Source organism: Eriocheir sinensis, chromosome 33 (genome assembly GCF_024679095.1).
Source record: "Eriocheir sinensis breed Jianghai 21 chromosome 33, ASM2467909v1, whole genome shotgun sequence".
Taxonomy (NCBI): domain Eukaryota; kingdom Metazoa; phylum Arthropoda; class Malacostraca; order Decapoda; family Varunidae; genus Eriocheir; species Eriocheir sinensis.
In genome coordinates this window covers 17,727,476-17,751,436 of record NC_066541.1, presented here as the reverse complement: position 1 = coordinate 17,751,436, position 23,961 = coordinate 17,727,476, and the positions used below count along the sequence as shown (strand labels likewise).

The 23,961-nt window shown below is 47.5% G+C and overlaps 1 protein-coding gene and 1 long non-coding RNA gene across 7 annotated transcripts in view; one reads left to right on the top strand and one right to left on the bottom strand.

The window, feature by feature from the left end:
- Nucleotides 1–19,576, top strand: part of LOC127006816 (mucin-6-like) — a 58,887-nt gene extending 39,311 nt beyond the window's left edge. For 2 of the 3 annotated variants that reach the window (XM_050877165.1, XM_050877166.1), the window contains 6 exons: nt 248–398; nt 724–896; nt 2,283–4,316; nt 6,753–6,918; nt 11,029–11,122; nt 15,273–15,434. In XM_050877165.1, coding sequence (XP_050733122.1) covers nt 248–398; nt 724–896; nt 2,283–4,316; nt 6,753–6,918; nt 11,029–11,122; nt 15,273–15,419 — 2,765 coding nt within the window. In that variant the 3' untranslated portion in view covers nt 15,420–15,434. Of the gene's footprint in view, nt 1–247; nt 399–723; nt 897–2,282; nt 4,317–6,752; nt 6,919–11,028; nt 11,123–15,272; nt 15,435–18,578 lie in introns of those variants that run through there. The other variant, XM_050877167.1, reaches the window with a different exon arrangement.
- LOC127006817 (uncharacterized) overlaps nt 15,061–23,961 on the bottom strand; it is a 61,546-nt gene continuing 52,645 nt past the window's right edge. For 3 of the 4 annotated variants that reach the window (XR_007759773.1, XR_007759771.1, XR_007759770.1), the window contains exons 3-6: nt 18,558–18,733; nt 17,957–18,080; nt 17,154–17,244; nt 15,061–15,363 (exon numbers count right to left, since the gene is read on the bottom strand). This is a non-coding gene — a long non-coding RNA (uncharacterized LOC127006817). Of the gene's footprint in view, nt 15,364–17,153; nt 17,245–17,956; nt 18,081–18,552; nt 18,734–23,961 lie in introns of those variants that run through there. The other variant, XR_007759772.1, reaches the window with a different exon arrangement.

Here is a 23,961-nt window from a genome sequence, read left to right as displayed (position 1 = left end):
TGCCACTCTTTCCCTTGTTCCCTGTTTTCCCCCAGTTGTTTAACCAAGAAAGTAAAAACAGATCCTCGTCACTTCTTTAGCAATATGAAACTTCCTTCCCATTCCTTCTCCCTCCCTCTTCCCCCTTCATTTCCCCTTACATCACCAACCACCTCATCTTTCACCCTATCATCCTCTCCTCCCCTCCTTCCCTTCTCTCTCCTCCCTTCCCCACCCTCCACTCACCTGTCCGCCTCGCCCTCCGCAGAGCAACAGTTCCTGGTGCAGGTGTTACAAGTGCCGCCACGGTCCCGTGTGTCTGCCGGCCCGGCGAGGCTGCACGTCCGCGACCACCGCTTCTGCCTCACCACTGGCACGCCGCCGCGCCTCCTCGCCGCCTGGTCCACGCAAGACCTCAGGTGAGATGAGACCCGGCACGTGGAGTCTGAGCTAGGCGTGCTAACTAATGCACCATGGAGCCGTGCAGAAAGCTGTGGTTATCAATTTGTTTTGTTGTGAATAGTAGCTGACCCAAACTCGTGCCCCTCAGAACACCACAACAGGACACTCATTCCCCTCCTCCTCCTCACACAGCCGCTCAGTAATATAAACCTTTACCTCCTTAACCCATTACATCTCTCCTGAACACCCCTAACTCACTTTCCAGCCTTTCACCCTCATCCACCCTTTGCAGGTCTCCGTTACCCCCCACCCCCCATCACATCACTCTCTCTCCCCTGGCAGGCGGTACGGCGTGGTGGACGGGCGTGTGGTGTGGGAGGGCGGAACACGTTGCGGCCGCTGGACGGGCGTGCACGTTGCTCTCTCCGACGCGCCCCACGCCGTCACCCACGCCATCGACCAGGCGGCACGGGGACTCCTTGCTAAGCCCAGAAACAGACCCACGCCCAGCACAGGTAAGGAACTGACTTCACAGGTAGACCAAGTTAGCTAGAGTCTCCTTGCCCTCCTCTCCTTCACACCTGTCCCTTTCTCTGCCATGCCTTCCTCTCCCTCCCTCCCTCCATTTTTCTCACACTTGTCCTTCCTACACCGTCCCTTCCTTCTCCATGCCTTCATCTACCTCCCTTCCCTCATCTCTCACACCTGTTGTGGTCCCCTTCATCCTCTTCTTCTTCCCTCACAAATGTCCCTTCCACCGCCGTGCCCTCGTCTCCTTCCTTTCCACCATCTCTCGCACCTATTACTGCCCCCTACACCCTCTTCTCCCTCCCTTCCTACTTCTCTCCATCACACCTGTCCCGTCTTCCTTCATGCCTTCTTCTCCCTCCCTGTCGCACCTGTTACTGCCCCCTCCATCCTCTTCTCTCTTCCTCTTTTCCTCACGCTTGCAACTACTGCTTCCCTGCCCTTCTCTCCCGCCCCCACACCTGTCCCGTCCTTCTCCTCCTCCCTCCTTGCTTCACACCTGCCACTGCTTCCTCCACTCCCTTCTCTCCCCCCCCCTTCTTTTTTTTTTATCCCCCCGGTATTCGTTTTAATTACTTGTCTCTTTTCACTGGCTTCCTCAACAGTTGTCTCCTTTGGGCACTGAAAAAAAAAAGTATTCAGCTTTCCTCCGGGAGACACACGAGCACCAGCATCACTTTTCCTTATCGTCATGTCCTCAGTCTCGGTCATCAGCATCAGGGTCACGCCCGCCTCCAGAGTTCATACGAGATGTTTTGCACAAGTTGATGCAAATACACGACTCTGTTCTTTTCCCTTTTAATGAACACACACACACACACACACACACACACACACACACACACACACACACACACACACAGGAAACTTGGAATACCAGCCAAGAGAATTTATTTTTATTCGTCATGCATTTTTGTCTTCCATTCTACTCGGCTCAGAGTAGAGCGTAGTTGTTGCACGTGTACTTTTTAGAACAAGTTGGTCCTTGCAAATGCTCCCAGACTCAAAAATGAAATATATGCCGCCCGCCGCCTGGGCTGCGGCTCCGCCAGGGTTGCCACTGGCGGGTCGCGTGTTTTTCCCACATTCTTTACGAGTCTGATTTGGCACGGCCTCTCGCTTGGCGGATACTCCGGTGCCTCACATCACCATCTCGACGCGTCGCTCGTCTCGCCCCATCAAGTGGCTGCCACCTGACAAACATGCGGCACCCGGTGGCGTGCTGGGCGGGCAGCGCGGGCTGGTGGTGTGCAGTGTTCCCTACCCCTGCTATATACGCGCGGGGCAGAAGCAGCGGGTCACGCACGGCCTGCCGTCACTACCGCCTTTCCCTGCTCACTAACCCCTCTCCCCGCCCTCTCCCTCTCCCTCAGGTTCGCGGGCCGAGAGTCGCACGGAGATGTCGTGGCTGCGGGAGGTGAGCGTGATGGACCTGAGCAGCGAGACGGTATCTTTGGCAGCGTCTGAGGCCACGGCCACGGCGACGACGCCCCGCGACACGCTGCCGGACCACGGTGATGTCCACTACACCGACACCCACTCCATCGCCTGGCCGCCCTGGAGCCGCCGCGCCTCCTGCCAGAGCCAGTCTGTGCCGGGGTGCACGCCCGTCAGCAGCTCCGGCCAGCTGCTGAGTGCTCACGACGGGGACGAGAGCGCCTGGTGGGCGTCCACATGGGCGCGGGGGTCGTGGGAGGGAATGACTGCCCCGTCACCCACCCCGGAGTCCCTCTACGACCACCCGCGCCCCCTGGCTCACCTACACCCACCTGGTCTCCAGCAGTGCTGCCTCGCCCAGCACCAACACCTCGCCACGCAGCAGCAGCAGCAACCGCATGACACGGCCGGCCCAGCAGCTCCGCGCGGCGCCCTCAACCCTCTGGACAACTACGACGTGCCGCCGCGCTCGCTGCCGTCACACGTCACCGCCGCGGCCCACTACGACACGCCGAGGCGTCTGGTGATGTGTGACAAGGGCACCACACTGGTGCAAGACCCTCCGGGGCCCGCAGGAGACGGGGGTGACGGGGTGGCTCCCTCGGGGGTGTGGTGTGAGGGCGGCTTGGTGTCGGCGGCCCCCAGCTGTGGTCAGGTGCTGGGATGGGCGGGCTCGCTGGTGTGTGGGCGGCGGGAGGAGGGCGAGACCCCCTGCGAGCCCCTCCGGGTGGATGGTCACGGCCGCATGCCGGTGGTGGACGCCAACACGGGCACCATCCTGCGCCACCCGCCGCCACCGCCGCCCACGCCCCCGCACCCCACACAACCGCCGCCACCGCAGACGCAGCCCAAGGACGCCGCGGCCCTCTACGCGGTGGTCAACAAGAGGAAGAAAACCACAGGCAAGCCCCGTGCGCCCACCCCACCCCCCACCCCGCCCCCCACGCCCCCGCCACGCCACCCGGAGGTCGTCACGACCTCCTCCCACGCCAACTACGCCAACATGGACTTCGCGGCGAGCCTCAAGCTGTACGAGAACGTGCGGGACGTGCGCACGGCCGCCACCACCCCGCCGGGCAGCGCCGTGCAGACCCAGCCCGCGCCGGGTCAGGCGGGCGGCATCTCCTCCAAGGGCGCCGCGCCCCCCGAGCCCCCGGCCGCCCCCCCATCCACGCGCCACACGCCGACCTCGCCCGCCGCGGCCGAGTGCACTCTCACGTTGGAGGTGTCCTCTTGCAGCGACAGCGACAATCACTACATGGCCATGACGCCGCGCTTGCCCTCCGACCCCCACTACCTCCCGATGGGCCCCACGCGCCCAGCCGCCGAGCTGGTGCCGTGCGAGACCCTCAGCGACGAGTCGGAGGTCATGACGCCCGTCAAGGACAGGAGTCGCTCCCTCAGCATCACGGAGAACAGGTACGGCCGTTCCCAGTCCGTGGCCGCCAGTCACCGCTGCCTCACCCTGGCGCCGCGCCGCTCCACCTCGGCAGACTCCCGGCCGCGCGAGGCGTGGCCCTCGCCCGCCACCACGCCCACGGCCACACCCACGCACCGACAAACCGTCACCTCCTCGCTACGGAGACGCAACAACAGACTCAACTCCGAGGCGGCAACGGACAGCGGCTGCGACCTGAGACACGACAGCGTGGAGGCTGACGCTGCCTCGGTGACGCCCGACCAGAGCGTCTGCACCGACGTGGAGGTGAGCGTCAACCCGCGTCCCGAGGTCATCGCCACCGCCGCGCGGGAACTGGTGTCGGAGGGCATGTGTGTGCTGCGCCGCTCGTCCTCGGTGCCCGGCAAGACGGCGGCCAACAGAGACTCTGCCTCCAGCAGCGACTCCGGCGTGTGCGAGTCCCCGAGGGCCGTGGACCGCCTGCTCACCTCACACTGCCTCCACGCCTCGCTGCCTCGCTCCCGCCGCCCTCACCTGCCCGCCGCCACCGCCGCCGCCTCCACGCACTCAGGTAAGTCCCCATAAATCCTCAAACCAGGCTTGGGAGGTACATCATGCCCTCCCCCGACTGTTACCTGTAGATACTTGGCATTACTTCACACACACACACACACACACACACACACACACACACACACACACACGTCTCAACAAGATCATCACATTCCTGCCTTATAATACTAAAAACACCCGCCGCCGCGCCAGCTTTCAGCACCCCCCTTCCTCCCCACACTCTCTCCTCTTCCCCACACACTCCCCTTCTTCCTCTCAAGCCTCGCGTGACGCCTCATCTCAGCACACCCTAGCACTAGCACACACACACACACACACGCACACACACGCACACACACCCACACACACCCACACCCACACACACGCACACACAGTTACTCGGCACACCTCGCCAGATAATCAGCACAAACACCTCAACATTTTTGCCGCTAACCGGCCGCCGCGCCGATGAGGGATTGCTGTGCGTGCTGATCGTGCGCCTTGCTGCCGCCAGTTTCCGTGCAAATTCCGTGCGGTTGGCATGCAGATTTAATCAGCTCTCCCCTGGTAATTAATGGGCGTGGGAGCGACGGCGGCATTTTGCATACAGGCCGCCGGCAGATTGGCCAAAGTAATCTACGGGTAATCTCGCATCCCAGGGTTCACGCCGGGGATGAAGGCAAGCCAGTCAGCCAGGCAGCCAGGCCCAGGAGTGGCTTCCACTGAAACACATTCAGTTATTTTTCCAATCCAATTTGCATTCTACAAACTCCTGCTGTCGCAAGGCCAAGCCACTTCCGGCCGGGACATACCTGGTTGAAAAGGGGGGAGGAAAAAGGAGATGGGGGCGGACAGGTAAGGAGGTAGTGAAAGGGGGATCTATGGGGGATTGGGAGGTGTTGGCCTCTGAGAAGGTGGGGAGGAACAGGGTAGAGTTGGAGGTTGGGGAGACGGGGAAGGAGTGTCTATGGTTATGGGTTGTTGGGGAGCACAGCTGAGGGTGCCAAGACGCTTTGATTGAGGTTGAGGGTTGAGTTGGAAGGTTGATTGGGGAAGAGGGGTAAGGAAGACTGCCTGATGCTGAGGAAGAAGGCCAGACAGGCTTGAGGGATATAGATTGGAGGGAGGCGTGCAAGGGTAAGAGATGAGGGGTGGAGGGAGGGAACAGGAGGAGGAGAGGATGCAGAGGAAGAAGAAAAATAGCGCAAGGAAAGAAGGGAGGGGAAAAAATGAAGGAATATTGAAGTGTCCAAAAAAAGGAGAGGTGAAGGCTTAGAAAGAGGAAAAATACGGCCAGGAGAGAAGAGAGAAAGAGGAAAGGAAAGAAAATATGGGTAATGGAAGAGGGAGAGAGAAGAAATATTGTGCCAAGAAAGGAAGTAATGGGTTAGTAAGAGAAAAAATAGACGGTCAGGAGATGAGATGGGAAAGGGAAAGGAAAAAGAATTACAAAGTCAAAAGAGAGAGAGAGAGAGAGAGAGAGAGAGAGAGAGAGAGAGAGAGAGAGAGAGAGAGAGAGAGAGAGAGAGAGAGAGAGAGAGAGAGAGAGAGAGAGAGAGAGAGAGAGAGAGAGAGAGAGAGAGAGAGAGACTGAAGCTCCAAGAATGGAGAGGTGAAGGGTTGCGAAGCTAAAAATAGGGTCGGGAGACGAGAGGGAAGGGAAAAGAAGGGAGGCTAGGAATGGGTAAAGCTGTGAACATTAAAGGTTAGGGAAAGGTCAGGAGGTGAAGGTCAAGGGGTTAATGGGAGAATTTTCCTGGAGAATTCAGGACAGGTGGGCGGGCGGGCGGGCAGGCAGGCAGGCAGGTATGTAGAGCAGGTAATTCTAATACCTGCGTGCGGAAAACAACTAACTGGTTCATTTAGTTGTGTCTTTCCTACTACTATTGCTGCACAATGATATTAACCTATAATGAAAACCTAATTAGTTAATACATTAACTTGTAATGGAGCTTAATGTCCACGGGGCCCACTGGCGTTCATTTCCATGGCACGTAAAAAGTAATAGTTATTTGGGCGGGAAGTGAGGCAACACACGCCAACAAGGACACGGACGCGAGGACACACAGAAACAGGCCGCGTGAAAACAGACTGAGGTGGACGTACTGATCAAACCTGAGCAACAGAACGAAACGGGCCTATGGAAAACCAACAGACGGAAACAGCGAGCAGACACAACACACTGGCTGATAAGACGTGCAGGGACAGGCATTTGCGACATGACACAGGCCGAGGGGCTTCTAAAAACGCTTCTTATCGCTTAAAATGTCCCTTCCCTGCAGTTTTAAAGCGATATTACTACCACTACCCTACTACTTATATATACAACACACACACACACAGACACACCTGCCAAAACACACCCTCTTCAGCATAGCACGTCAGGCCAGTACTAACACACGTCACTCCAGCTGCCGCCCACAGCTAACACCTTTCCCTCTCCTTTGGTCGACAGGTGTGGCCGCGTCGTGCCAGGAGCTGGGCGGAGCGGGCGGCAGCGCGGGCGGCAGCAGCAGCGGGAGCGGCGATGCCAAATCCACCTCATCCGGAGCCTCCGACATGAGTGACTACCTGGACACCCTCAGCCTCTCCTCCTCCCACTCCTCCTCCGACCACGACAGGTGAGCCACGGAGAGAGAGAGAGAGAGAGAGAGAGAGAGAGAGAGAGAGAGAGAGAGAGAGAGAGAGAGAGAGAGAGAGAGAGAGAGAGAGAGAGAGAGAGAGAGAGAGAGAGAGAGAGAGAGAGAGAGAGAGAGAGAGAGAATGTGAGTGAGCGCGCGCTGTTTGCGTGTCTTACCCTGTCGATTTGCCTACTTATGTTTCTCTTGTTCCTCTTTTTTCCCTCCTCCTCCTCTTCGTTTTCTTCTAGTCTTCGTTCTATTACTACTACTACTACTACTACTACTACTACTACTGTCGTCTCCATCTTCCTCCTGTACATGCTCCTCCTCCTTCTCTTCGCATCCTCCTACTTCTACTACTGTCTTTCTTTTCTTCCTCAACTATCTACTACTATAGTCTATTCAAATAAGGCGGTTTTCTGAGGCCTGGGCGGCGTTTGTCAAGCCTCTCCTGATTACCTGGATTCCTCTCTGGCCCACATGGAGGTGGTTTGTCCGTCACAACGCTCTCGTGCTACATATTATTGGCCTCAGCTTGCCTATTATACAAGAAGGACAGTTATGCTTGACACCATTACACTTAGGACTGATTCTAAGATTCATCATCATCATCATATTATTATTATCATTATTATTATTAGTAGTAATAGTAGTAGTAATAGTAGTAGTAGCATTATAGTCCGTTCAGTTGAAGCTTGCACCTGGAGCCTAGCGAGAGGTTTGTAAGCTGCTCTGTGATTGGCTGCCGCTCCTCTCACTCACTCATCATTGACACACTCTGATGCGACACACCTCTGTATTATTTGCTTTAACTCGTCTCATATGCAAGAGCAGTCGTTTTGGTCCGCAACACCGCGGCCCGCAAAAAAACCACTAACTTTTCAAAAATCGCTAGCAGCGTTTCTATCAATTTGCGAGGCATATATATGGGGTTCAAAATGCATAGAATTATGAGATCTAACCCATGGTTAGGGTGAGAAGTACCGCGGTGAGATGGGCAACTCTCTGGCCATTTACCAACATATCTCTTGCTTGCCACCGTTATGAAACATCATTATTATCTAATATTTATATTTATTAATTTATTAATTTATTGAGACTCCCCTAACCTGGTCTGGTAAGCCGATCACTGATGATGGCATGTGAAGCTGGTCGCTGATTGGATAGCGGCATGAGGCAGGCTGCCTCTCGCCTAGCCAAGAACGCTGGACTTGCCACACTAAAAGTTTTACTTGTATACTCAGTAGTTGATTTATTTCGCATAGTACTTATTTGTTACTTTCACCACTGAATAACAGAATGATAGTGGATTAGGTTCATTATGAAAGGCATTTGCATTCGACTAAAAACATATGAGATAATGCGAGTAAAAGTGAAATACTGGGTTGTAAATGTTTATACCACTCTTCATTCTGTGTTAGTTATGTCATGGAATTAAAAAGCTGATGTTAATATAAACCGTGTCATGTGATAGAAAAATGTTTTCTGAAGACGATGACACTATCAGAGTTGTGTTAAAATGGAAAACAAGGGAGATATACACCATTTAATGACAAGATTTATGCGCTGAACCAAAGTCTCCCTGCCGCTGCCTCACCAGTCACCCCGACGCCGCGGCCGTTACGCCGAGCGCCCCGCTGCCGAGACACAGCTATATCTTGTTAAAAAAAAGCTGCCGAACTCCCTTCGTTTCCACTTTATCTAAAATATGACAACACCATCGTGTTCAGGATAACTTTCCCCATCAGATGTTACCATTTTCATGAACTGTAGTTTAGCAGTTCCATGAAATAATCAGCGAAGAATAAAATGGGGTATAAACATTTATGACTCCATCTTTCACTTCACCACTCGGTAATTTCTTTAATTTCTGATTTACAGAGAATTGACAAACTTATGTGAGATCTACAATCATTGCTGAGTGTAATGGTGCCAACCAAAACGACTGATCTTGCATATGAGACGAGTTAAAGCAAAAAATACAGAGGTGTGTCGCATCAAAGAGTGTGTCAATGATGAGTGAGTGAGAGGAGCGGCAACCAATCACAGGGCAGCTTACAAACCTTTGCTAGGCTACAGGTGCAAGCTTCAACTGAACGCAGTATAGTAGTAGTAATAGTATTGATATTATTAGTTGTTGTAGTATAAGTAATAATAGTAATAGAAGTAGTAGTAGTACAAGTAATAGTAGTAACAGAAGTAGTAGTAGTACAAGTAGTAGAAGTAGTAGTAGTAGTAGTAGTAGTAGTAGTAGTAGCAGCAGCAGCACCGTCACTTATCCTCCTAATGTTCGTATTTGAGAAACAAAAAAACATGAGCTTGTTAAGCAAAGTTTTCAACAACTTTCTGAAGCCTACGCAACAAATTCTGTGTTTTACGCAAAATTTTAACCTGTAGTTCAGCACAAAGTCTCTGTAAATCTCCTGCCACGTTTATCATCAGCAGACTTATCAGCGGAGAGTTGCTTAAGAAAATTTTCAAAATTGCTGGCATCTTTCGACGGCCTGGAAGTCACAGTGTGTACGGGCGAAGCCTGACAGAGGCAATGGCGCGCTAAACTCTACGGTTAAAGCCAACCATGTTTACATTAATCAACAGTTTTTTGTTTTTTTTCCAGCAAGGGACAGCTCAAGGGCAATTAAACAAAAAAAAGCAACAAAAAAGGCCACACGGCGCTGCTTCAATAACAATACTCAGAATAAGAGGTCAAAAGAGAGGCTAATTTCGGGAGAAGAGGTGCCTTGACACTCCTCCCTTGAAAGAGGTCAATGCGTAGGCAGGAGGAAATACAGACAAAGGAAGGCTGCCCCAGAGCTTACCAGTGGAAGGGATAAAAGAATGATTTTTTTTTTTTTTTTTATTTTTTTTATTTTACGTGCTAGCCTGTAGTGGCGGTAGGCTTTCTTCAGAGGCTTGGTGGTCTGCCCCAGCCCGTCATGGTGCAGCCAAGTGTTTATAGTGGCACCAATTATTCCTGGCTCATGCTACCCCCCAGAGCTCATTCTTGATTCATTTGGATGGTTCCTCTAGAGCAGTGGTTCCCAAACTTTTTTACTTGATGCCCCCTATTGATTTATAAGAAATCCTCATGCCCCCCATCCTTTGTTCATATATATATATATATATATATATATATATATATATATATATATATATATATATATATATATATATATATATATTTAAGGTATATATGGGCAGGAGATTTTCTCTTATACATGTTTGGTTGAAGGTGATAGCTAACTCAGCGTTATATATCTTCTTGAGTAAGTTCTCTTTGTTTCTTAAGAGTGTCTTGTTCTCTTTCGATAAGACTGAGATGACATCTCCATATGGTGTCATCGTTGTCGCCAGATCGCGATTTCGGGTCCTTGACCCTTCTTCAGTGGCAGGAGTGGAGCTGTGTCCGTCTTGAGGTCTCGAGTGAAAATGACGTCCGCGCTGGCCTTTTATACAGGCTAGGCGGGCGCTGATTGGCTGAGCGCCTCAGCGGCGGATTTTCTTTTCATGCTCGCCGCTGAGGCGCTCAGCCAATCAGCGCCCGCCTAGCCTGTATAAAAGGCCAGCGCGGACGTGGGACGCCCGCGGCGGGTTTCCCGACGACGCCGTGTGATTGTCAGGCCCGGCCCGTTTTTTAGGTGAATCGAAGAGAAAAAGAAGAAGTCATTTTCACTCGAGACCTCAAGACGGACACAGCTCCACTCCTGCCACTGAAGAAGGGTCAAGGACCCGAAATCGCGATCTGGCGACAACGATGACACCATATGGAGATGATTGACAGTCTGACTATTAGAGCCAGAGAGGAAGCCAGCCAATCAGGAGAGGCGGGTACTACTACTGCTACTACCACTACTACTACCACCACTACCACTACTACTACTACTGTCTTCTCTTCATATTCCTTTCCTGTCTCCTCCTTCCTCTACTACTACTACTACTACTACTGCTACTACTACTACTACTACTACTACTACTACTACTGCTAATAATAATAATAATAATAACAATAGTTATAATAATAATAATAATAATAATAATAATAGTAATAATAACAATAGTAATAATAATAATAATAATGATAATAACACCACTTTCCTCCTCCTCCCCCAGGCTGCTGGCGAGGTCTTCCGTCAACACACTACGGCCACGCTCAGGGCGCGAGTACACGAGGCTGGACCGTCACGGTCTGTGCACTGAGAACAAGGTAGGCATGGTGGCCAGCTGTAGCAGGAGGGCAGGACTAGTGGTGGGCGTAGTGGTGATAGCATTAGTGTATTAGTAATATGGGCGACCTCTTCTCAGTTTATTTTATTTATTTATTTATTTATTTTTTCTACATCTCCTCCTATAGTGCCGGTAGGCTTTCTTCAGGGGCCTGGTGGTCGGCCCAAGCCCGTCATGGTGCAGGCAATTTTTATAGTGGTGCCAGTTAAACTAACAAGTTTGATTGGCTAATAAACAAGAATATATCTATTAAAAGACATTTATATAAGCACAAAAGTATCCTCTCAATATTTATTGTGAAAAATAAATTAAAAGGAGACCTATAAGTAACATCTCAAGAATTTTGAAATTATGGCTTCCTTCTCTTCTCACAAGCATACTATCTCAATGTAAATTAACCAAATTAACCTTTTTATAACTGTTGCAATACCTGTAATGTTTAAATTGATATAAAATTAATAAAAATCATGAAACATCAACTGTCCATATCATCATGACTATAAAATATATATGGGTGGTCACACTCCACTTTTAGCACAAGAGTTGGGTGATTGTGTTATACGGCATCACCCTTGCCATGCATCGCTGTGTCACCGTTGTTATGTACATTTCACTACTTGCCATATCCTTGAAGTGAGAGCTGATGACACACCCTGAAAACATTACATACAAGGTGCAAAAAACATTAAATCAGACTTGCTTGGAAAAGAACATAACAGCTTCTCCTCAAACTCTTGCCTCACCCCATTTCCCTCACTTTGTACATCATCATCTCATAACATTTGCCTCGCCCCATTTCCTTCTCAAGTTTCCCTGTACGGCTTCCCCTCATAAACATTTGCCTTGCCTCATTACCCACTTAGAATTTCCTGTACATCTTCTCCTCATAACACTTGCCTTGCCTCATATCCTGTTATAATACACTGTACATCATCATCTCATAACATTTGTCTTGCCTCATTTCCTTCTTAAGATTCACTGCACATCTTCCCCTCTTAAACATTTCCTGTACATCTCCTCATAACACTTGCCTTGCCTCATATCCTGTTATAATACACTGTACATCATCATCTCATAACATTTGTCTTGTCTCATTTCCTTCTTAAGATTCCCTGTACAGCTTCCCCTCATAAACATTTTCCTCACTTCATCTCTGCTTAATACACCTATACAGCCTCTCCTCATAAACTCTTCTTTCCCCTCATTTCCCTCCCAAGATACTTTGTACATCATCTCCTCATAGACATCTGCCTCACTTCATAACTGACTGCCTCCCTCATTTTCCTCTTTAGATACTCAATACATCTTCCCCTTGCAATTGCTTCCCTTCTTCCATATCCCTCTAAAAGTCTCTAAATCTTCCCTCATTAATCCATGTCTTTCTTACCATCTAATACTCATGTGAATCTAGATAATGACCCATCCTGCCCATTGAAGGCTAAGATAACATTTTTTTTTATTGAGGAATGCTAAGTCAAGTCCCCTAGAAAAATAGCTGTGGTAGTGGAAGCGCTGGTAGTGGTAGCAGTAGTAGTAGTAGTAGCAGAAGTAGTAATAGTAGTAGTAGTAGTAGTAGCAGTAGTAGTAGTAGTAGTAGTAGTAGTAGTAGTAGTAGTAGTAGTAGTAGTAGTAGTGAAATTAAGCCTATAGTTCCACAGGTCATACAGTACAACATATCCCTCTCCTCCTCCTCCCCCTCCCCTTCCCCCCTTCCCTCTTCCTCCACCTAATGTACATATATAACCCTTTCTAACCATCTCCTTATATATGATCTATTGCATGGGTCATATAGCACAACATCCCCTCCTCCCCCTCCCCTCATTTTCCTCTTCCTCCCCCCATTGTACATATAACCCTTTCTATGCATCTCCTAACACGTACTCTAGCATGGAAAATAAAGCCACCTGTAGGCATATCAAGCTACACGAGCTTCATAAGTATACAGGAATCACAACAGGTACACAACAAACCTCTCTTTGCATAATCCATGAGGCTAACAGATATTCTCCTCCTTTTATAAATTACCGAGATTAACCTTTCCAGTTTTAATTTCCCAAGCCTACTACACCCTAGTGGCCGTACATAGCTGCTGCTCCTTTTAGTACTACAGCCATTTAGTTAATGAGAGGAAGCCCAGTGAGTTAAGACTGACAGTATCTTAAAGCCGGCAGGAAAATACACACAGGGATGGGGGGCAGAAGCTCTCAGCAGTACCTAAGTTAAAACATTTTTCAGAAGGGCAAGGGGAGCGGGGACAGCCTGGAGCATAGGTGGTGAGTAGCAGGAAGGAAATAGACTGCCTTAAGTGTGGGAGGGAAATATGTGGAGCTTTTAAGTGACTAGCCAAAGGAGCAGGGAAGAGAGGAGAGGAAGGAAGGACATTAAAGTTAGTAAGTGAGAAGGAATATATTGCGATAAATGTGGGAGAAGGAAATACGTGGAGGCTGTAAGTGACTAGTGAAGGGAGTAGAGGAGGAAAAAGGAAGGAGAAAGGGAAGGAGATTAGCTGCAGGGATGAAGAATTATAAGAGAGATAAATAAATAGATGGAGGCTTTAAATGACTAGTGGAAGAAATTAGGAGGAGGAAGAAAGGAGGGAAAGATATTAAGTTATAAGATAAAAAAATGTATATAGGTGGATGAGGACTTGAATAGAAGAAAGAAAATAGAGGAAAAAGAAAGGAGAGAGAGAAGAATACCAATTTAGTTGGAAAAATAGTATAAGTGACCAGGGAAAGGAATAAAGAGAACAAAAGAAAAGAAAAGAAACAGAAAAAGATATTACCAGCGGTGGGCATCGTTAATCAGAATCTTGACGTCGCCAGCCGTCATATCGTTAACCTAAATATTAACGTTAATGAAGTTAGTCACAGAAAGGGCTCCATCCCCTCCAAAACCTGTACTTTCTTATGCCTACCAATAATAGTTCAGTAGGTCTCCATCTATGCTCTCCTTATCCTCCCCCCCTAAGACCTGTACTTCCCTATACTTACCAGTAGTAGCTCAATAGGTCTCCATCACATATTCCCCCTCCCCCCTATCCCCCCCTTTTTTTTTATGTCAAAGCCTGTAACACCTGTGGGCTTTCTCATATTTTCTTGGCTCATGCTGCCCTCCAGAGCTCATTCTTGAATGACTTGGACGGTTCTTCTAGAGTCTGGGTAAATGTGGGGTTTTCAGGACAGCATGTGAGTAGTCTTAGGCCACTCGGCAGTGACTGAAAAATCCCGGGTGGTGCAGCGGATTAACCCATGTCATCCAGAACATGGTGAATGCGGGGCCTGCACGCTAACCACTCAGCCACTGCCTACCCCTGTACTTTCCGAGGCTGCGTTATAGTTTTTTGGTATTAACTTTTTAACAAAGGACTCGTATAAGGATGAAAATATGAGAAGACAATTTTCAGACTTTGCTCTTCTTCATAACTGTGATTTATTAACAAGGCATGGGTAATGAAGGGACTTACAGGAGTCACATAACAGCAAAAACCCAGCAAATGAAGGGAGTTTTATCTTTATGTAGCTCCTGTGAGTGCTGTAATTATCTACTGTTAATGAATCATGGTGAAGAAAACGGGGCAAGGTCTGAAACGTGTTTTGCCTAATTTAGCTTCTTTATCCGACGCTTTGGCAAAAAATTATTCCCAAACCAGAATATCATGTACATTAATTGTGTTTTTGTTTGTCACATAATATGAAGTCTATGTAATATATTAATTTGAGAATAGATTACATTTATTTGATCTGCTGTTTCAGTTGGTATTTTGTGGAATTGGCACTGAAAAATTTGCATTTTTGGGCAAAATTATACTAATATAGGCCATAAATAGGTCCAAAAAAGTACATTTAAGTCAATTATAACTAAAAAACTTTCCGGAGATGAGTTGGATGCGTATGTTGATAAATCATACAAGACAAGTCTCCCCTTCAGTATATTTATTGAACAACCTTCAGTACATTCAGGAAACAGTCCACATCCCATGAACCCCGGGCAACATCTCATTTACAACACTTCATTTTGTGTCCTTCGATATAATAGATTGCCGAGAGTTCTTTAACTTGTCGTCACTGTTGCTTCTGTGGTGTCCTGAGGTCTGCTGCAGGTGTCCATCACTGTGTAGCTCCCATCAGGTGTCACAGCCCCACCACACTGCCTGGATGGAGACACGCCAGACACAGGGTGGTGGGCCTAGCCAGCTGTCAGGCAAACTTCAGGAGCTGTCTGTGGGAGAGAAGGGAAGATGTTCATTAACTCTGAATAACACCTTCCTTGCATAGCAGCTGCTTGTGTCTGTGAACTCTGCTCACCATAGATGTGATCTGGGACACTAACTACAGTAAGGGACACTAAAATCAGGGTTGGTGATTTTTTTCATTTAAAAACAAATATATATATATATAGATATATATATATATATATATATATATATATATATATATATATATATATATATATATATATATATATATATATATATATATATATAATCATTGCCAACCCTGACTAAAATTGGTTTCTTTTTATCCATTTTGCTCATGGCCTTTCTCCAGACAGTCTTTTAGGAATAATGGACTTAGTACAGATTTTTATGGCCCATAAGAAGCCATTTTTGACACTTTGAATGCCATAATGAAGGCATTTCAGGCAGTGTTGATTGATGAAATTTACAATGTCATGTTTAATTCAATTGACTTTTGACAGTTGCCTTTAAATAGATATTTTGCATATTTAAAGTTTTATTGTAAAAGTTACCTGACAAACGTTAAAAAACAGAAGACGTGAATGCTATTATTATTACACCTCGTAAATCCTCTTGTTATATTACCAGTTGGCTCACTTGTTACATCCCTATATCCTATCAAGGCTGATTTTCACAATGTACCTCAGTAAAGCTTGAAGTAATAAAATAACACTAGAATTGCCTCTCTCCCCAAAGAGGAAGTAGTACAGTGTCCTAACATAGGGTTCTGAACTTGATGCCCCACGAAAGATTTAGAGGGAAATCGCAGATGCATACAAAGACAATTGGAGAGAACAATTCTGAATATATATAACAAAGAGAGACAGAGAAACAGGCAGGAGAGAAATACATATTAGAGAACAGACAAAGGTTGAAGATATTATAATGCTTTTAGACTTAGTAAAAAGATTATGTAGGCGAGGAACGGAAGAAAAAGGAAAGAAATTTAAGTTAGAAGCACAGAGGAAATATATTACCATTGGAGTGAAACTGGAAATACATGAAAGTCTTAAGTAACTGCACAGCAGAAGGAATTTATATTAGAGCAAGGGAAGCGGAGAGAAATATTTAGGTTAGCTACTCTTCGGAATTACAAGACAGGAATAATAGGAAGAAAATCAGGAAGGAAGGGAAGGGAAAATATTTAGCTGTATAAACTCTTCATGACTATAGGAAGGAGGGAAGTAGAAGGAATGGAGGAAGGGGGATGAAGAGAAATGTACGTAAGGAAGGAATAAATTTGAAGTTGTTGATGTACTCTTCAGACCTATGAAGGAAGGAAGGTAGGAAAGAAAGAACAGAAAGGAAGGGTATATACTTGGGAACTCATATTTAGGGGCCTTATATTGCTGGTAGGGGCAGGAGCATCTGGATGGATGAGTAACAATAGGACTTCGAGGGGGCAGTAAGATGGGAAGGAATTTAGAAAGGGAAGATATATAGATACCTTAGTTGTGTATGCTTAGTTGTATGGGAGGAAGGTGCAGGAAGGATGTGTATGTAAGTTGTATGCTCTTCAGGACTACAGGAAGGATGGGTAGGAATATTATATAGAGAAGGAAAGGAAGGAATGGACAGGAAGGATATGTGTGTGTGTGTGTGTAAGTTGTATGCTCTTCAGGACTACAGTAAAGAATTAGGAGAAAGACAATATAGGGAAAGAAAAGAATAAAAAGTAAGGAAGAGTGGGTATGTACTGCAAGTTGTAAGCTATCCAGGACTACAGAAAGGCAGAAGAGAAGGAGGTGGAAGGAAGGCAATCTCTTTTTACCTGTTAATTCGTGGTGGTCGGGAGGGTGCAGGTGCAGGGCGGGGAGGGAGAGGAGCGAGGTCCGGCGGCCGTCACCACACACGAGGAACCTCTGAAATTACAAGATCCTGCCGTCAATTAAGAGCTTCCCCTTAATTATATTCAGGCTAATTCGTTCATTATTTAAGACTTCAACACATGCGGTCTTGGGGTAGGGGAAAGTGTGTGTGTGTGTGTGTGTGTGTGTGTGTGTGTGTGTGTGTGTGTGTGTGTGTGTGTGCTCAACTAGCCCTCATTCTCCCTTTACTCTTCTTTCTTTTCTTCCTTCATCTTTCCCTTCATTTTCCTTTCATTTCTTACTTATCTTCCTTTCCTTCCTTTCCTTTTCATCTCTTATCTTCACCTCTTCCTTTATCCTTTCTCTTATCCTCTACCCTTCCCTTCTTTTCCTCCTCCTTTATTCCTTTTCTTCTCCTCCCTCCCTCCTTCCCTTCCTTTACTTTTCTTCCCCTTCCTTAACCTTTCCTCTCTTCCACTTCTTTTCTTCCCTTCCTTCCCACCTATTACCTTCCCCCTTCCTTCACCAATCCTTTTTTCCTTAATTCACTTCCTTTACCTTTTTCCTTTCCTTCCCCAAACTCCTTTAACCTTTCCCTTCTCATTCCCTTCCTTTCCTTCTCCATGCTCCCTCTTTGTCTGGTCTTTGTTTCTCCTTTTTCTCTTACTTTGCTTTCCTTCCTTCCGTCTCCAAACTCCCTTCAACTTTCTGCCACTACATTCCCTTTCCTTCCTTTCCTTTCCCCTTAGGCAAAGCTGTCACTCACCTCTCAGTCTTTCCTTCATCTGTCCTATCATTTTTTACGAAGCCACGTCACTCCCCGCTCTGAGGCGTCGCTGTCGTCCTTCTGAGCCCTGTCCCAGTAGCTGGTTCGCCGACTCAGGCCCAAGCTGTGAATAATCAACGCTTGTAAGACCCACATTCTTTAACATTCAAGGCTTACACACACACACATTTGATAAGGCTTTTTGTAGAGGTTGTGTTAGTATTTCCATGCGTAGTTTTATGAGGCTAGTGATAGTCTGACAAGGCTTCTGCACCATAAATGTGACAAACTCTCGTGAGAAAATATTTGTTGCGAGTCGAAAGCGTCTGAGCATGAGGACCTAAAAGACACCGAATAAACAAATTTCTTAAACTTATAAAACTTAAACTCGTGTGAAATAGAAAACGGGAATTAGGGACATGATTATCTTGGTACAGAAACATCACAAAAGAGCAAACAAACTTCCTGTATCTAAAAAAATAACATAATAATACTTAGAAGATATTGACTAGGAAACTCAGTGAATGTGCTCTCTCTCTCTCTCTCTCTCTCTCTCTCTCTCTCTCTCTCTCTCTCTCTCTCTCTCTCTCATGTACGTAACCGTGTCTTCTCTCCGCCACAGACGCTGCCGGTGTTGGGGGAGGCGCCGCCCCACTAGAGGCCCCCCGCCCCCCTTGGTGCTCATAAGGGCGGCGGTGTACCTCCCTCAGGGGCCGCGGGAAGGTGGTCGTCGTCGTCGCCTCCCGTCGTCCCCTCAGCTCTTCCGCCTTCAGGAACCTGAGAAGAGGATCATCCACGACTTGGTTTCTCCTTCCGTTCTCCATCTCTACAGTTACATGTACAGACAGACAGACGCATATATACCGGCGTCTCCAGACCTGGTTGGGGCGCTTCACTTCACCTCACTTACGCCTGTGTTAGTTGGGAACGACAAAACCTTTTCCTGAGTTATTATTTGTCTATTTAGATTTTATTTCTTGTTCTGTTTGTATTTATTCTGTTTTGTTTTCGTGTACAAAGCTTTGTGATATGTTACCGTGTGTCTAGAGGGGGGAGGGGGAGGGCAGGGGGACTGGCGCTTCTAGTCAGGGGGTAGGCGGGGGAAGGGGCGACCCAGGGGTTGCCCTGCCCCGCCCCATCCCGCCCCGCGCAGGTAACCCCCAGGTGTCCGTAGTATAGTGGAGACGGGGCGGGGCGGTGGGGGGGCGGGGGTAAGAGGTGTGTGTATATGTGTGTGTGTGACATAGTGTACATATGTTGGTGGTGTGTTTGCGTATACCTATGTATGTATGTGAGTGTGCGTGTGTATAGGCATGTATGTGTGTGTGTGCGCGTCTTGAAGTGGTAAGTCGCTCTCCTGAGTGCCCGGGAAAGGTGTGTAAAGTTAATTAAGGTGACAACGAACACTCATCGAGACGGAGGTAATGAGAGAGAGAGAGAGAGAGAGAGAGAGAGAGAGAGAGAGAGAGAGAGAGAGAGAGAGAGAGAGAGAGAGAGAGAGAGAGAGAGACCTCTAGACCCTCGCCCTAAGGCCCCCGTCAAGTAATATATATTGAATGCAGACAAGACAGACAGACTGGCAGATTTGTATGTATTTAATAAAATATTTTTACAAATTAACGTGTGAGTTTCATTTCTGTTTTGACCGTCCGTCCGTGTGTGTGTGTGTGTGTGTGTGTGTGTGTGTGTGTGTGTGTGTGTGTGTGTGTGTGTACGGGATCGCTTGTCGGACCCAGAAACGCCGATACATCACACAAATTTTCCAAGAAGGAGAAACATGAGGAGTGAGGGGGGGGAGGAGGAGGAGGAGGGAGGGAAGGATTGAGTGCTTGGAAAGGGAAGTAACACTGGTAAGAGGAAGACAGGTAAGAGGAAGACGTCGTAAGAAGAGAAGAAAGAAGGGGAAGGAGGGAGGGAGGGGAGGAGAGAGAGAGAGAGAGAGAGAGAGAGAGAGAGAGAGAGAGAGAGAGAGAGAGAGAGAGAGAGAGAGAGAGAGAGAGAGAGAGAGTAGAATTGAAAGTGAGGGAGGAATCGAAAAGCAAAGAGGAAACACGAATTAAAAGGAAGGGAAGGATTAAGTATAGATAAAGAAATGAAAGGAGGAGAGAGAAACAAAGGCAGGGTGACAAATTTAACAATTGACTATTGACAAGCACTGAATCGATTGTGTCATACGAGAATCCATTAAACTACACACACACACACACACACACACACACACACACACACAAAGCACTTAACGTCACTACCAATTTCCTTGACATCAAGCAGCAGGAGGAAGAGGGGGACGAGAAGGAGGATGAGGAGGAGGAGGAAGAGGAGGAGGAGGAGGAGGAAGAGGATTAGGAGGAGGAGGAGGAGGAGGAGAATCAAGAACAACAATGGAATATAGTAGACGGGAAGGAATTGGTTAATAGTAGTTGTAGTAGTAGTAGTAGAAGGTGGAGGATAAGGTTGAGGAGGAGTAGGAGTGAGGAGGAAGAGGACAAGGAATAGCAGTAAGATGTAGGATGGAAAAGCAGTCACTGAAGGAGGAAAAAGAAGGAGGAGGAGAAGGAAGAAGGAGAGAATCAGAACAGCCACAGGAGAAGCAGAGAAGAGGAGCAAAAGAGCGATGGATGTGTCCTGGGGTCCGTGTGTGTGTGTGTGTGTGTGTGTGTGTGTGTTGTCTCGTGTGTCAGCAACAGAGCCGAGCAAATTGACAACACGAGACACACCTATAATGTCCCCTCTCTCTCTCTCTCAGTCTTACCTACATTCTATTCCTCTCTCTCCACTTATTCCTCTTGACAAACCAGAGAGAGAGAGAGAGAGAGAGAGAGAGAGAGAGAGAGAGAGAGAGAGAGAGAGAGAGAGAGAGAGGAGAGCGGGAGAGAGAGAGGGAGGAGAGAGGAGGGAAAGAGAGGAGAGAGGGGGGAAAGGAGAGTAAACGATCGTAAGAGGAGGCTGGGGAAGGGTGAGGAAGGGAGGGAGGGAAGGAGGAGGAGAGGGAGGAAAGGAGGTAATTAGCCTTGTCTCAGGTATTTGCTCTGTGCTCAGTCTTTGGTCTCGTGAGTAATATGGGACACTGGAGGAGGAGGGAGAAGGAGAGGAGAGGAAGAGGGGAAGGAGGAGTTGGATGACGACTATTTGGGAGAGGTAAATTAGAAACAGCAGAAAGTAGGACGAGGAAGAAGAGGAGGAGGAGAAGGAGGACGTGGAAGAGAGGAAGAGAAGATGGATGACGAGTAATTAGAAAAGGTAAATTAAAAACAGAAGAAACTAGGACGAAGAGGAGGAGGAGGAGGAGGAGGACGTGGAAGAGAGGAAGAGGAGATGGATGACGAATAATAGGAAGAGGTAAATCAGAAACAGGTGAAAGAGGAGACGAGGAAGAGGAGGAGAAGTAAGATGATAACCTGAAATAAGAATAACAAAAGATACAATAGAATAGAGAAGGAAAAGGAGGAGGAGGAGGAGGAGGGGGAGGTGCTTGTCGAAAGGAGGAGGAATCAGGAGAGGAAGAAGGTAAGATTAATGAGAGGGAAATAATACTAATGAGTGTGAAATGAGAGACGAGAGGAAGCTGATAAACAAAGGAGCGAGCGAAGAGGAACGAAAGGAAGGGAAAAATGATGCCGCGAAGAAGTGAATGAGAGAGAAAAAGATGGATAACAATGCAGATTAAGAGAGAGAGAGAGAGAGAGAGAGAGAGAGAGAGAGAGAGAGAGAGAGAGAGAGAGAGAGAGAGAGAGAGAGAGAGAGAGAGAGAGAGAGAGAGAGAGAGAGAGAGAGAGAGAGAGAGAGAGAGAAGGCGATATAATTTGGAGGACGAGCAGTTGGAAGAGAAGGTGGAGGAAGAAAAAAAATACTTAAGAGGAGGAAAAGAAAGAGGAGGTGAAGAAAGAAGAGGAGGAGTAGGAGGAGGAGGGTCAAAACTAGGCAACAAAACATGACCGGAATCCCGAAATACTTGTACCCTTCTCTCTCTCTCTCTCTCTCTCTCTCTGATGATACTTTTTAGCGTTCATCGGCGACTGAGAGGAATGACACAAAAGAGTAAGAGAAGAAGGAAGAAGAGGAGGAGGAGACGGAGGAAGAAGAGGAGGAGGAGGAGGAGGAGGAAGAGGAGGAGAAAGAAGAAAATAAAGGAGAATAAAAAATAAACAGTAAGTGAATGGAAGAGATGAACAGTAGAATAAAAAAAGAATGACCCCCCCATAAAATAACGAATTATAAAGATGGAAGCAATTTAATGAGGAAAAGTGTGAGGGACGAACAGGTGCATGATAGGAAGTGTGTGTGTGTGTGTGTGTGTGTGTGTGTGTGTGTGTGTGTGTGTGTGTGCATGAAAAAGACAAACTGAAGGAAGAAAATTCTCGAAGGTAAAAATTACTTCCGCGAGACCAAAACTTAGGAAAACCTACTTTCTCTCTCTCTCTCTCTCATATCACACACACACACACACACACACACACACACACACACACACACACACACACACAGGGGAATGAATTATCGAGCGAGCGAGAGAGAGAGAGAGAGAGAGAGAGAGAGAGAGAGAGAGAGAGAGAGAGAGAGAGAGAGAGAGAGAGAGAGAGAGAGAGAGAGAGAGAGAGAGAGAGAGAGAGAGAGAGAGAGAGAGAGAGAGCGAGAGAGAGAGAGAGAGAGAAAACTTTTGGTCTGCACTGATAATTAAATTTGCTGATGAGAGAGAGAGAGAGAGAGAGAGAGAGAGAGAGAGAGAGAGAGAGAGAGAGAGAGAGAGAGAGAGAGAGAGAGAGAGAGAGAGAGAAAATGAAAAAAAATAGGTGATACAATTTTCACCAAGAATTACCCACTGTCCTCCTCCTCCTCCTCTTCCTCCTCCTCTTTCTTCTGCGTCTCCAGCAAGGAAAGACATTTTGTAAGACTGACAGGCGGTCATGTAAGATGCAAGTCTCTCTCTCTCTCTCTCTCTCTCGGTCCAACCAATAGCTGTGTTCAATGCGTCGCAACACACAACACAGCACAACGGACCCTAACCACCAACACTTCAGGCCACGAAGCAACGCTCGACGTAAACAGCGGCGACCAAAACCTCTCGACAGAACGATAGAAAATAGATTAATATACAAGAAGATAGATTGATAAATGAATAGATTGAAAGAGATAGAGCGAGGTAGATGGATGGCTAGATATAAATGGATAGAGAAAGAGAATTACAAATATATAGATAAAAAGGGGTAACAATATAGATTATGTGAAAGAAAATAATTCTAAAGGACAAAGAAAAGGATAATTAAGGAAAAATAAGTAAAAATGAAACCCTGATATTTAAAAAAAAAAATAATAATAATTAGTACTTTGACCTTACGAAATAAAATACGAAAAAATGCAAAGGACAACGATATGAAATTGAAATAATCCAAAGAAATCACACACACACACACACACACACACACACACACACACACACACACACACACACACACACAATCACCTCCGGCCTTCAGTAAATAATCATGAAAAAAAAAAAGTTACAGAGAGAGAGAGAGAGAGAGAGAGAGAGAGAGAGAGAGAGAGAGAGAGAGAGAGAGAGAGAGAGAGAGAGAGAGAGAGAGAGAGAGAGAGAGAGAGAGAGAGAGAGAGAGAGAGAGAGAGAGAGAGAGAGAGAGAGAAGAGCTAGGGGTACAGGTGAGGGGTCCAATTTAGCACTCCGCTCACATCACCTGTCCGCCCCCGCAATGCGCCCCTGTCAGCAGTGTTGCCAATATCACCTGCAGGGACGGGGCCAGTGTTGCCACCACGCGCGCCAACACTCGCCAGATAGAACCGTAATGAAGAAATGATAAGGTGGCTAGGTATTCTATGTTGGGGGGGAAGGAGGAAGAGGAGGAGGAGTAGGATGTGGAGGAGGAGGAATATGTGGAGGAGGAGGAGGAGGAGGAGGAGGACGAGGAGGATGTGAAAAAGGAGGAGGAGGAGGAGGTAGAGAGATGATGTTCAATAAAAGGATTTGGAAGGAGGATAGGATGATGAAAAGG